A 13224-nucleotide genomic window follows, 5' to 3' on the forward strand; every position below is an offset into this window, starting at 1 on the left:
TCATTAGTGAACAGATATACCAGCCCTCTGACTTCTTGATAAATACGGCAAATTGGGTATTATATGTCCATTAAGGGATCCCCCTGTGAGCAGCTTCTCCCTGACGTAATGCCACCTAATACAGAGGATGGAGTGGATGAGGAACGCATCTTCGTCCGTTCGAATCCAGATCAACGAGTCTACAAACTTCTGATGGCAAGTTACGGTCAGCGGTGGCTGGGTCTGGTGAGCGGATTGGCCTGCCCAACAGTTTTAATGCGCATGCTGCGTAGGCTCCACGCGCATGCATTAGATCACACGGGAAAGCAGGGGCGTCGTGAATGGCACGCGCATCCAACCCCTCTCCTGCTCCCGAGGACTTCACTGCGCTGTAAACGATCCCCTCCTTCAGGCCGTAATGCCGTCATTCGGCTAATAAAAGTTGCTGCACGCATACAATGGGTCAATACCTATCCGCAGTAACAAAGCTGCGCCACAACTATAATAAGAACGGAATTAGAAAATAGAAAAAAATTTGTATGAATTGTAACACTGAAATGTTTCTTTATGTTTAGCTCCAGTCCAACTGTTAATATATGCCATCTTACACTGCCAGAGTCCAAGCAAAGCACCGTGACTACGGTGTTACTGCCACCCCGTTTAATATTTATGTAACTAAAAGCAGGCCTGTGTGAACTGTTTTAACGACAGGCGCTAAGGTGCGGGGCTGACCTCACTCAGGACAACCAGAAACACGCTGAAGTTTCTCGAAGCGGCTCCTGTCTCTGCTGGAGACCGACTGGTGGTCGCGGGGCTCCGCTCGCCACGCGCCGCATCATCCCCCCAAGCCTGCCCGCGCGCCACCTTATAGCGCAAACTTACCTGGGGTTTGTCAGCGAATCAGCGCTCAGATCGACGTCCCCCTCGTACGCGGCGGCAGCAGCTAACAGCTCCACGCCGCTGGGATGCGGGCATGTATTTCGGGATGGGAGTGCGCACCGCGGGCTCAGAGCGCTGCCTCTGAAGTGGGAGCCCCCATCCAAAGCGGGGCAGACTTGACCACTGCTGCTCCCGCCTACGATGGACCGGAGCGCACCTAGATGCACATCACCCAGATCAATACGCCAACACCGGGACCCTCTGTCCGCCCACTCGCTAGGTCTGGAATCGCTAATTCGCCAGAGAACATCGGTCCCTACCTATACTCAAATAAGGACAAAGTCAACATTTTTTATCGGGATGCTGCCGTGCGTCCGTTTAAGATCTATCACGCACACGTCTATGCCCTGCGCACGCCCCCTGGATGTAGCCAAGAAACAATTGGGCTCTCGGCTTGCGGTGGTTCTCTCTCTTCATCTATCATTGGCTGTAAAAACACAGCCCCTTCATTTGCTGGGAACAAATTGTATGAATATTTAAAACCTCTCACAAATGATGCTTCGCTCCAGGGGCGGTTCAAGCAGTCAAACGCGCCCTAGCCCAGTCCCATTAATCCAAGACAGGCGCGAGTTTATAAATTCTCCAAAGCGCCACTCGAGTATAATATTATCCATATTTCATAACGAATTCTACACGATTTCTAATGGGCTGCAGGTAACCGCAGTCATCAGGATTCCTACATATTTTTCCAGAACAACTCTAGAGTTCTCCATTCCTATGGACAGGTGATGAATAAGTGGACTAACACATGGACAAAGATGACTGGACGAAGGTGGGAAAATAGACAAAGAGATAGATGGGCATGTGGACCAGAAAAAAGATGAATGGTAAACAGAAAGACTAAGTAAGAGGCAGACAAATGGATGGACAGCTGTCTGTGCTAACTGACAAACAAACTGATAGACGGCCATAAAAGTATATTTTACTATGAACAAATGGATGATGGACAGAAGATGGACAACAGATAGATTTAAAAGAGACAGGCAAATTCAGAAATGGACAAACAGAGAGGGGCTTCGGCAGTGGATGCAGTGGATGGATGGATGGATGGACAAGCGAAGGAACTGATGAATAACCAGTTTGAAAGAAAAACAAATACTTAGAGATTAATTGGACAGAAGGATGAATGAATGGGCAGATGATGGGCAAAAAGACAGGTGGGTAAACGTTTTATGCAATAGAGGAGGGAATATTTCCCATTACTCTTTTCTTTTTATGCAGGCTTGGAAAATATTTAAATTAATATACATCCGTCATACATTTCCCAACTCTGAGACCTGGTGGCGGATTAATAAAAGGTACCAGGCCATATTAACAACTGAAAGGTTATACTGTAGGGTCGTGTGTTGAAGAATTATCTTTTGGAAAGAAATGTGCAACTTCTAGTATTGCACAGCATGCTGACTTTAATCGTGTGAATAAAAGCTGTAATTACTCAGAACAGCAGTTCGTTCTCCGCAAACAGAGCCGCTTTACCTTTAACTTTAGTAAATAAACACATGAGAAGGGTTGCATTGTGTTGGGAAATCAGAATGGGATATGATTCGAATACTCTAAAACCTTTAGCATGATCTGTGGCAGGTATGGAGCCTGCAGTGCATCAAGGCTCCATTCAAACTGACAGAATATCTTGTTGGCATGCAAAGTGTGCATTCATGGCGCTTGAAAATAAATACTGACTTCCAAACAATCCTTTGCAACACTGATATTGCAATAAGGCCATATTGTGCAGTCTATTTGCTATAGTAGCTGCCTAAACAGAGACCAGAATCAGCCGGTCCAGAACATATAATGAGCCCGATTCTAATACTATTAGAAGCATTTGGACATATTGAAGATGGAGAGCAGTATTTCATGCAAACATTTTAGTGTGAATCAGAAATAGTCGGGAGGTAATGATGCTGTATGGATCGCAGAAATCAAGTCTTGGGCATTTCTTACATATATGCACACCATCCTACATCTGTGCAGCAAACAGGGCCAACTCCTAAAAGGTGATTAAAGTGCAGGGTAGATAACAGCCATTAAAAATATAAGGGGGGTACACCAATAGCAGAAGCCTTGACAGAATTTCAGGGGTTTTATTAAAGTGTGTTGCATTGCAGAAATTTTAAATGTATGTCTAATTTAAAAGACATACCTCAGTTTTGCTTAGAATCTGTTTAAAGGACCTAATCGTCATTAAGTTTAGATTTTCAAGTGACTAAATTCTCTGCAGATATGTGTAAACCGAAGCTTTTTTAGGACACAAAGCTTAGTGGACATGATTTGAAAACACTTGAAGGTTGCTTTCAGATTGCGGGAGGGACACGCTACCTTTTACACCAGGTTAAATCCAGGAGCACTCAGCAGGGCCCGCAAAGGACACAAAGATGTTCCATTCCATTTGCAGCCAGAACACAGAAGTCCTGGCTTCCGATCAGAAAAATCAATTGTAATGGCCACTAAAAGGCGGATTTTCACCTCAGAAAGTCGGAAACATCTTTTTTTTTAAAGCCGATTGTCGGATCCAATATGGCAGCTCCTCTCATCAGCTGAGACAAATCCTGTTTATTTTACAAGACACAGTGGTAAGAGTGGGTCTAATATTACATGTTGTTGGGGGAAGGATCGTCACATCACAAGGTGCTCACTGATGCCAGAGTAATACGGTTGGAAGAAGGTGCCTTTGAACACATTTCTAAAAAAGATTTTAGGTGTATATAATAACTGATAATTGGTTTGGTTTTAAAACTAAGCATAGCACTTTTATATACATACTCTGCTTGAAGGAAAGTGTAAGGACACACAAAAGACAAATTGAGACCTGGACGTTTTTTAAACCATAAAGCAAAGAGGATCCTGCAAATCTAACTAGAATAGCAAATTTTGGTGCTCACGTTAAACTATGCAGGTTGAGTGGGGTATTTGGACTTTTTTCTGTAATTAATAGACTTAGACAAGAGGGAACATTGTCTTCTGTTCTCTTTCATTTGTATCCAGATGATCATTCAAGCGATTGTAAGAATAGTACTTTGGTGGCCACCCTTCTTGTTAACGACTTAATGTATGGTTTTGGTAATTACTGTCCCCCACAGTGATGGTCTGCAGCAGCTACTCACAGGGGGTGTGTTAATATTCTCTTAAGTTTTGTGCTTGCTACGCCACCCTGGATCTACTGCCGCCCTGGGCGAAGAGCCATAGCGCTCACTTCACAAACCTCCACCGTTTTGCTCTGTAACAAAACCCACATCACACAAGCACTACAATGCTGTCGTGGAAAAATATTAAAATACCTAATGTGCCTTTTTTTTTCCTTCTTCAGAAAAAGAAATAAAATGTAACAATGTTATTGAGCAGAAGGCAAAGCTTTCCCCTTAGAGGTTTACAGCCATTCCTTCTTTTGTCTGAAAGGCAGCAGCATGTGAAGGCCAGCATAACGCATGACACAATGAGCGCGCTTTAGGTTTTACAAGAAACTTTTATTACAAATGGAAAAAAAAAAAAAAGTCAGATGGACAAAGAGAGCACTTATTGGGTAATTAAATAGTCGTCGGCTTGCAACGGGAAGGCTGGAAAACAAGCCGTCATAATAGTAAAGTGTACATCAGAAACAGGAGAGGCGTCTTGTATTGTGGTTCTGTACATTTTATTATGCCTTTTATGCTTCAGCGTCCTCCTCTCCAGGCTCCTCCACCCCTCTTCTTCCCTCCTCCCGAGCCTCCTTTCACTTTCTTCCTCACTCCGCTCGCTTGTTCCGTGTCATCCTCATCCCCGTCTCCACCTTTGGGCCTCTTCCTTTTCTCGCCATGTTCCTTCATTTCCTGAAAGAGAGAGAGCCATCGTTTTTTGTTACGATCACTCGACCTTAGGTCCAAAAGCACCTTATAGATATAGAGCCGTAATTTAACATGGCTGAGCTTACTCGTGATTTAAGAGTGCAGTCTCTTAAAGGGGAAACTTACCAAAAAACATTATGTCTCTGTTAAAGTTATATAACATGCACATTTGTGGGGGGAAAAAAAGGGACCAAAAAAAATATATTGTATTCACACACTTTACATGTGTTTCCAAGAAGTCTGAAGGAGGATGAACAATGGAAGGCATGGAAACAACCATCACCATGTTCATCCAACCTGGCATGACGTAGCCAGCAGCTGTTTCTGGTCACAGTTTCCACACAGATAAGTTGCCTGACTGATGAAGATCTCCAAATATATAAATTCAGATTCCCAGTTAGAGCCAGGGTAGAAAGCCATTCCTGAAGATGAGCTCTCTCCATTTTCCGCTTGCGGCTCACCACAGCTCTGTTTTTTTATTTCTATTGAAGTCTCTGGTTAGAATCATCATCTTTTTTACCCTCCTACAACCACAAGCACCCATCATGGTTTCTTCCACCTATTTGGTTACAAACCGGTTATTCAGACAAGGGTTCTAGGGCAAGGACCGATTCTGCAGCCTGTTGAAATGTCGGCTTATATTTATCATGCAAGTAAATTATCACAAACAATGTGATACTGCATCTGTTACAACAGCTGCATCATATTATTTTAACATGAAGCTATTTTACCCCTTTATTCATTATGGCACTTGGTATACATTTATGTCTGCACTTAAGCACCAATTAAAAGGATAGTATGAAAAAATAAGATAAAATCGGATGTTTTCTGGAACCAGATTGTTTCCTGTTCTAGAAGCGTGACCACTGGTTGGTCGTTCAGGAAAATCCAAATATTACCGTGACGCCCTCTACATTAATGGTTAAGATGTGCAAAAGATGAATGGGAGATAAATGTATCTTTCGTTACAGTTGAATATCGTCACTCCACAAAAACACTGCTGCTATAATCCAATAACAATATTTGGAGATTTCTTCCTTCCCTCACCATCGTTGTCCACCCTTTGTCCCAGATTCAGCTTTTTTTTTTAAACCTTCTCACTAATTCCTCTGACTGTAGATGTTAAGAAAAGTTTATATGATGTTCTGCCTCGCTATAACAGAATGTTCTTTCGTGAACTTCCAAATTTAAAAAAGATGTGTCTGTGTGTCACATTCATATTTATACCCCAGGCAAAAACCAAGAGGTGTATTACCAACTAAAAGTTCCTAGACACTAAAGAAGTAAAGTGCTTTACTTGTCATTATACATACAAGGTGCATACAACAAAATTACATAGAGGGATGGAGGGTTAGCCTCCATGGAGGATTAGTGTGGTAAACATGAAAAATATTACTGTTTCAATTAGTATTTAACAATTGTTAGGGGTGCTACTGGTTGAGCCAACTATTATTTGAAAAATTAAAAGAAAAAAGGAATAAATAAATAATATTTACGACTCAAAGACAATGTAGCTACTTTTAATATCAATGATGTGCTTAAATAAAGTCAGATAATGCAAGAAAAGGTGTAAAACGCCACTAAACAGGAAGCAGTTTTTAAGCAGTGTGTTTGCTGTTAACACCTAAAGGGCTATATACACCCAGCTTTCCTCGCAGTGACCTAATTAACAAGCTAACGCTCTTAAAACAGGTTAAAAGAAATGTGGGCCTGTGAACCGTGAACAAATTTAGCTTTATCCTAATAGAAAAAAGGCAGTTCTACAATGGTATACGATTTCATTATTGTGACATCCATACACCTTCACTCCTATGAACATTACTGACCAATCACAATGAAGCCTCATTATAATGAATGAACCAACAACCTCACAATAGGTCATTTATTTTACCTCTTTTCCGAAATTCAAACCAACATCTGATTCTAAATTTCTTTAACAAAAACCTCTGCAAGCGGTTTTTACAAAGGTTACCATCTTATAATAAGCAGACACATTTTAGCTTAAAAATTACCGTGTTTTCCGGACTATACGTTGCAGTTTTTTTCATAGTTTGGCCGGGGGTGCGACTTATACTCTGGAGCGACTTATGTGTGAAATTATTACACATTTTTACCCGTATATCATTACACCTGTTATTTTCACACCAAACCGCAAGAGGGCGCTCTAGGCCTGTGTTGAATCAGACGTAAGCGACGTAGAAGCAGAAGTGCAGCAGCTTCTACCTCCGGAGTTAACGGAGTTATTTGAAAGTGACACCGAGGATGAAGATTTCACTGGATTTTAGTTATTTGGATTGACACGGGCGCTTTGGTCAACTTCTTCACATGTTATTTATGCTATAGTTACCTGAATAGCTTTTAATATGTCATGTTAACATACCAGACACGTTCTCAGTTGTGTCATGTAGCGTAAGCTAACCGTACAATTATTCAGCTTGTTGTTGCCTCTGTTCTAATTTTATTTAAAATTGCCTTTCAAGATGACATGTCTGTTCTTGATGTTGTATATTATCAAATAAATTTTCCCCAAAAATGCGACTTATACTCCAGTGCGACTTATATATGTTTTTTTCCTTCTTTATTATGCATTTTATGGCTGGTGCGACTTATAGTCCGGAAAATACAGTAATATTGTTAACAGTTCTTAAAAAGTAATTAGAGTCAAAATTGGGACCAGCATATCAGAGCTTTAAGAATTAGGTACCAAAAAATATATTAAAAAAGACATTTTGTATTACTTTGCGCCATCTGGTTTATTTTACAACTGCATCTACTGCCTTTATGTTTTTGCTTTACCGTGTTTGTCGTAACCCCTGAGAAAAGTGGGCATCCTCTAAGCATCACTTACCAGCTTGGCAAATCTCTGCGCCTCGCTCACCCGCTCCACCAGCATCATCACTTCCTCGTCTTGGGTGGGAAACGCCGGCAGTTTCTTCCCGATTAAAGTTTCGATTCGCTGGAACAGCTCCACATCATACCTTCAGGGTCAGAGACGACAGGGCGAGGTGAATATAAATTAAAAAAAATAGACAGCAGACAGGTTTAAATCTGAGGCAACCAGACTTTCGCTAAAACGTGGCTCAAATAAATAATGAAAGCTTTTCTTACTGTGTCACAAACGTTATGGATTTTCCAGAGCGCCCTGCTCTGGCTGTTCGCCCAACTCTATGGATGTAGTCCTGTGAGGACACACGGGTACCACGCTCCGTCAGCGTTTAATGGGAGAAACAAACCGTCAAATGCAAACAACATAAACGCCGTCGCACCTTTGAATGTGTGGGGATGTCGTAGTTGATGACGCAGTCGACGTGGGGGATGTCCAGACCTCTGGATGCCACGTCAGTTGCCAGCAGCACAGAGCGAGACTTGGACTTGAACTTGTTAAGAGCGCCCAGACGTTTGTTCTGACCAAAGGAGAGCAGGGGGGGAGATGGCTTAGCAAGCCGATGCTTTTTAGACACCGATAGCCTTTGATTTCTGGAGCCAAGAGAGCTCTACCTGACTCAGCTGTCCATGAAGAGGGATGGCCGTGATGCCCAGGTTCCTCAACATCAGCGCCACCCGCTGGGCGTTGTTGCACGTGCTGCAAAAGATGATGAAGGAGTTCCCGGCCAGCTCGTTCAGGATGGACACCAGGTAGCAGTCCTGCAACGGAGCCAACGGTTTAAACCCGAGTACTGTACGGCGGGAACTCAAGATCAGATCATACAGCGCCCCCTACCTTGTACTTGGATGGAATAAAGACGTAGTACTGCTGCAGCTTGTCTACTGTGGAATACTTTGTGGATACGGCACACTTTACAGGGTCTTTCAGAGCTGCTCTTTGGAGCTTCTGGACCTGGAAGCCAAAGCAACACAAGATCTGAGCTGGCGCGTCCCTATTGGCCCAACAAGCACTACACCATGTGTTCTCTCCCTAAAAAGGTACCGAGCAGAGTTAGCCTACCTTTTTGGTCATGGTGGCAGAGAACAAGAAGGTGCGTCTGTCTCTAGGAATAACTTTCAGGATCTTGTCCACCTGGGAATAAAACAATAAAAAATAAAACACAAATATATGGTTAGAGGTGAGCTGGAGTTAAATGAGCTGGGGTGAAAGAGAAGCAACAGCAACTGTAGATCAACGACTTTATTCATTATTAAAAAGTGACGTCATTTATGTATGCGGCTCTGGTGTTTAGTTTGATCACAACTTCATCTATTTTGTGGTTTTTATTGTTTTTATAAGCAGACGGCTGCACGAGAGAACACGGTTGAAGTGTTATTGAGCATTTGCTTACGTTACAACCGCAAACAGCAACAGATTTGTGAATTGGAAGGAAACCAGACAGTTTTCACACTAACAAAATTCTAAGAAAATAAGTATAAGTGTAGTGTGCATTTGCCTTCTCCAGGGTCGATACTTTCTAGATTCACCTTTGGCTGCAATGACAGCTGAAAGTCTTTTGGACATGCGTCTTTGGAAAAAAAGCTCAAGCTTAACCACACTGGACAGAAAGTGGTGAACACCCGTTTTAAAGCCTTGCAATAAATTCTCTGTTAGATAGGGCTGGGCAACATGGCCTACAATCAATGTCGCAATATATTGAGCAGTTCTCTTCGCCAATGATAAATAAACAAAAACACCCATTATTTCCATTGGTCATTGATGTAAAGTCAGATTAAGCACGGGTCCATCGTGCCACTGAACCAGCGATCAGATGTGGCTTCAACGTACTTTCACATGTTAAGCTCTACCGCCGCCTCAACATTTAAAATGTCCTCTATTGTCATAACTTCCCCGTCTCTTTCACTCGTTGTTTCAGGCTGGATGGGGTGGAGTCACGTGACTACAGACTTTACGCGCAGTGCAGCATCTTAAAGGGACAGAACCATAGTCTACCTATAAAAACTAATTTTTAAAACACCGACATGGGTAAAATGACGTCGGTTATTGACGTAAATTTCGGTGTTGGTAGATTTTCGGTTTATCACCAAGGCCTCCTGTTGGATTTGCATTTCTCTGGCTTCTCCAGAGTTATCTTGGGTTTCTTTGCTACTTTTCTCTGTGTCTTGGTCCTCATGATGCTGGTTGCTCTGTAATGCTCTCTAACCCCAGGTGTCTTCACAGAGCAGCTGGATATATACTGACAATATATCATCCATAGATGGACTATATTTGGGTGACTTATAAAGGCAATAGGTTCCACTGGATTTTACATAAGGGTATCTGTATAAATGATGTTAAATACATGCGAATGTCCCCTTTTCTAGATTATTACTTGGGGGGGGAAGAAAACTTAAAAGTGGATGCTCTTCTTTTTATTTCCTTTGGGTTTGTTGTTGAAACATGAAAATCTGAGAAGGTTAAAGGACAGTGAATACATTCAGCTCCTGTGAGAACCCACTTCTGTCTCAAAGTCCATGTTGAGGATCCTGTCAGCTTCATCCATGACCAGGAACTTCAGAGCTCGCAGGGAGAAGCCTTTTGTGTTCTCCATGTGATCGATCAACCGGCCGGGAGTGGCTGAAACACATGAAATCAGCATCATAAAGCATTTTTCCCCCCTTTCTTGCATGCTTTTTGAGAAGATCGCTGCAAAAAGATTCTCTTACCAATAACAATATGTGGCTTTTTGGCCAACACCAAGGACTGGGACATCATGTCGATTCCACCAACAATCACAGCTGCACCAGACGTGAGACAAGTTAAAAACAGAGCAACAAGTGGTGTTTACAGCCCGCACCAGCTGACCTCTCACGGACACGTACCACATTTAACCCCAATGCTGGAGCCCAGAGCCTCGAACTGCTCGGAGATCTGGAAGGCCAGCTCTCTGGTGGGCGTGAGGACGAGTGTGTGGAGCCTCTGAGGTGAAGCCAGCAGTGATTGGAGGATAGGCAGAGCGAAAGCACCGGTCTTTCCAGAACCCGTCTCTGCCAGGCCGATGACGTCCCTGCCTGAGGTTCAAGGAGGGTAAAGGGACACACAGAGCTCAGCCGCTTTAAACACAGAAGCAAATACTCTGAACTGTGTAGTGAGACAAGAGTACGTCGGCTGGTGGAGTTTACTTTTAGGCCAGAACACATTAAAAGTTGGCTTCAACCTTAGCCAGAAGACAAACTGATCATTCTCCCTTCACTCTTTTTAAAATCCTGAGCTCAGATTTGATCACTTCTTGCATAAGAAGCACTTGCAGATCATCTTTTTGTCTTAGCCTTCCACTGAGAGATCCCCGTTTGTGTATATGTTTCTGAAGGGGCTTGCCCATGTGGTAAATGTGCGGTCATGTGACAGTGATGCAGCGCAGGATGGTGGGATGTTTAACTGAAGCAGAGAAGCAATCTCAGTGATGGGGTCATTTCCCACTGTGTCAAAAGGGTCGGGTGTGTAATGTGGCCAAGTATCGGTTCTCAGCCGTTACAGTAATATTACTGTTAGATACCAATGCCAGCCCAGATCTTTAAATCAGTGCATCTCTAGCCAGTAAACACGGGCTGATCGCTCTCAGGAGTCGATCTGCTGACGTTTGACTGACTGCAGCGTCACGCCAACACTTACTTACAGTCAACTGCCTAAAAAGGCTGTAAATGTGCTCCAAGACCCACCTGGTTGGTTTTAAGTCAAATGTTGCTACCATGAGGCCAACAGCCAATCTTTGACCAGTAGGGGCTTTTTTTATATGATCTTTTTTCCTGAGATGCTATGAAAATTAATACAGAGCATGCTTTGCAACAACAAAATACAACACTTGAGAGTTTCCAGATTAACACACTTTACACCCAAGCAACCTTCCAATCCACCGATCGATAAACAATTTATGGATCAATAAAAAGAAATATTCTTATTTCCACACTACTATATAAATCCCACAGCATTTCTGGGCCCTGATCCCCCCAATTGGTTCCCTAAGGCAACAGGCCAGAGGAGGGACATTTTATAACATTAGTATTCATACCCCTTCAAACTGATTTTTACGCAATAAAGAAACACAAAGTGTGCAGTTGTAAAGCCTACCAAAAAGTTAGGAGGTGTGTTTTTGTTTTCAGCCTCCTTTACTGTGGTGATAACCCAAAGAAAGTAATCAAATCTACAACTGGATCAGCTTAGAAAACAGCAGCCCGTCAAAGATCAGCCTCCTGATCTACTGAAAGGTCCCAACACGGACTTGAAGTCAATCCACCAATATTACAACCCTAATGCACCTCAGGGGCAAGTCAAAAACCAGTGACCAGAATAATTTGATGCTGGTCAGAGCAAATAGGAGGATAGATCATGGAGCTAAACACATGTTATTCCTGCAATAAAAGGCATTTAAAGGATGCAAAAGCCTCAAGAATCGGGTGCAGACTCATCTTCTAGCAGATATCAGTAACGGTTAACGTAAAGCTAGAACTACAGTGCAGTCTTTTACACCAAAGCACATTTGTGTGTTAGGATGGTCTAGTCAAAGTCCGGACCAAAACCTATTCTGACTCTGTGGCAAGAGATTAGAAAGGTGACGCCCACAGATGCTGAGCTCAAGATATTTGGCCAAAAGGAATTAGCTAAACCTGAGAGAAACGTGGCCCAAGCGACTTGCGGCTGCTTCTACAAAGCATTTACCGAGGGGATGCTGAATACAAACACATACCACACTTTGCAGATTTCTACTTGTAAAAATAATTTGAATAAGAAAACAATTTAAAAGACAGATTGCATTTTTTTAAACCAAATGTTTGTTGTTGAGATGTGACAAAATGGGAACACATTTACTGATTATGAAGGCTTTTTTTCCTACTATACATTACGCAGCGCGTAAAAACAATATACTAGTAATAATGCAGAAATGATAGTTTCCAATGAAGCTAAACAGCTGCCATTTCTACATCAAGTTCTGTCACTCTGACCTGTTGTTCTCGCCTGTAGAGCGCAGAGGAAAAGCAAGTATCTAACCTTGTAGAGCGACTGGTATGGCTTCCACCTGGATCTTGGTCGGGCTCTTCCATCCCAGCTGATCGCACGCCTCACACAGCACCTCGGTTACTCCCTGCAGGAGGCACACACCAGGGACAGCTTTACAACACGGAGGATGCTTCTGCCGTACAGCCTTAGAAACCTCTTAGAGACACTGACACGCTGTAGGGAGGTCCTGATCGAGGCATTCGTGTTAACATAACGCGTTAGCATTGTTTGGCTAGCCGGGAAAGCTTCGTTGCTACCGGGTCTTCTCTTGTTGGCCGTGTGAAAACAAACCTACCAGGTCCTTAAAGCTCTTCGCCGCCTCCTCGTTTTCTCCCTCGTTAACCTGTTGTTCGCCATCACTGCCGGAATCCTCCGCGCTTTGATCGGTGTTTTGCTTCGGACTCCCTACCTCCATGCTCTCTGTCGCAAGAACGTGCCGTCGCCTCGGAACTGCGCAGATGCGGAAACGCGACCGAAAGCATGACGGGAAGTGGAGTTTTTCTGATAGATTCTTCGCGAAAGAGCGCAGAAACGTCACTGTAAACCGTGTTTGTAAACTTAAGTAAG

At 43.1% G+C, this 13224-nt stretch overlaps 2 protein-coding genes across 3 annotated transcripts in view; both read right to left on the bottom strand.

Annotated features, from left to right (window-relative positions):
• LOC105929903 (myosin-10) overlaps positions 1 to 1239 on the bottom strand; it is a 76256-nt gene extending 75017 nt beyond the window's left edge. For both annotated transcript variants that reach the window (XM_036148385.1, XM_012867834.3), the window contains exon 1: positions 862 to 1239. The gene's annotated coding sequence lies outside the window, so the exon portion shown is untranslated. The remainder of the gene's footprint in view (positions 1 to 861) is intronic.
• Positions 1240 to 4358: 3119 nt separating this feature from the next.
• Positions 4359 to 13103, bottom strand: ddx47 (DEAD (Asp-Glu-Ala-Asp) box polypeptide 47). The gene is made up of 12 exons (XM_012867867.3): positions 12953 to 13103; positions 12649 to 12742; positions 10485 to 10673; positions 10329 to 10400; positions 10121 to 10239; positions 8683 to 8754; positions 8458 to 8574; positions 8235 to 8381; positions 8003 to 8140; positions 7845 to 7915; positions 7585 to 7714; positions 4359 to 4721 (listed from the first exon to the last, which is right to left on the bottom strand). The coding sequence occupies exons 1-12, from the start codon at positions 13070 to 13072 to the stop codon at positions 4566 to 4568; spliced, it is 1425 nt and encodes a 474-aa protein (XP_012723321.2). The 5' UTR covers positions 13073 to 13103; the 3' UTR covers positions 4359 to 4565.
• Positions 13104 to 13224: the final 121 nt, after the last annotated feature.

The sequence above is a fragment of the Fundulus heteroclitus genome, chromosome 16, assembly GCF_011125445.2.
Source record: "Fundulus heteroclitus isolate FHET01 chromosome 16, MU-UCD_Fhet_4.1, whole genome shotgun sequence".
Lineage (NCBI taxonomy): Eukaryota > Metazoa > Chordata > Actinopteri > Cyprinodontiformes > Fundulidae > Fundulus > Fundulus heteroclitus.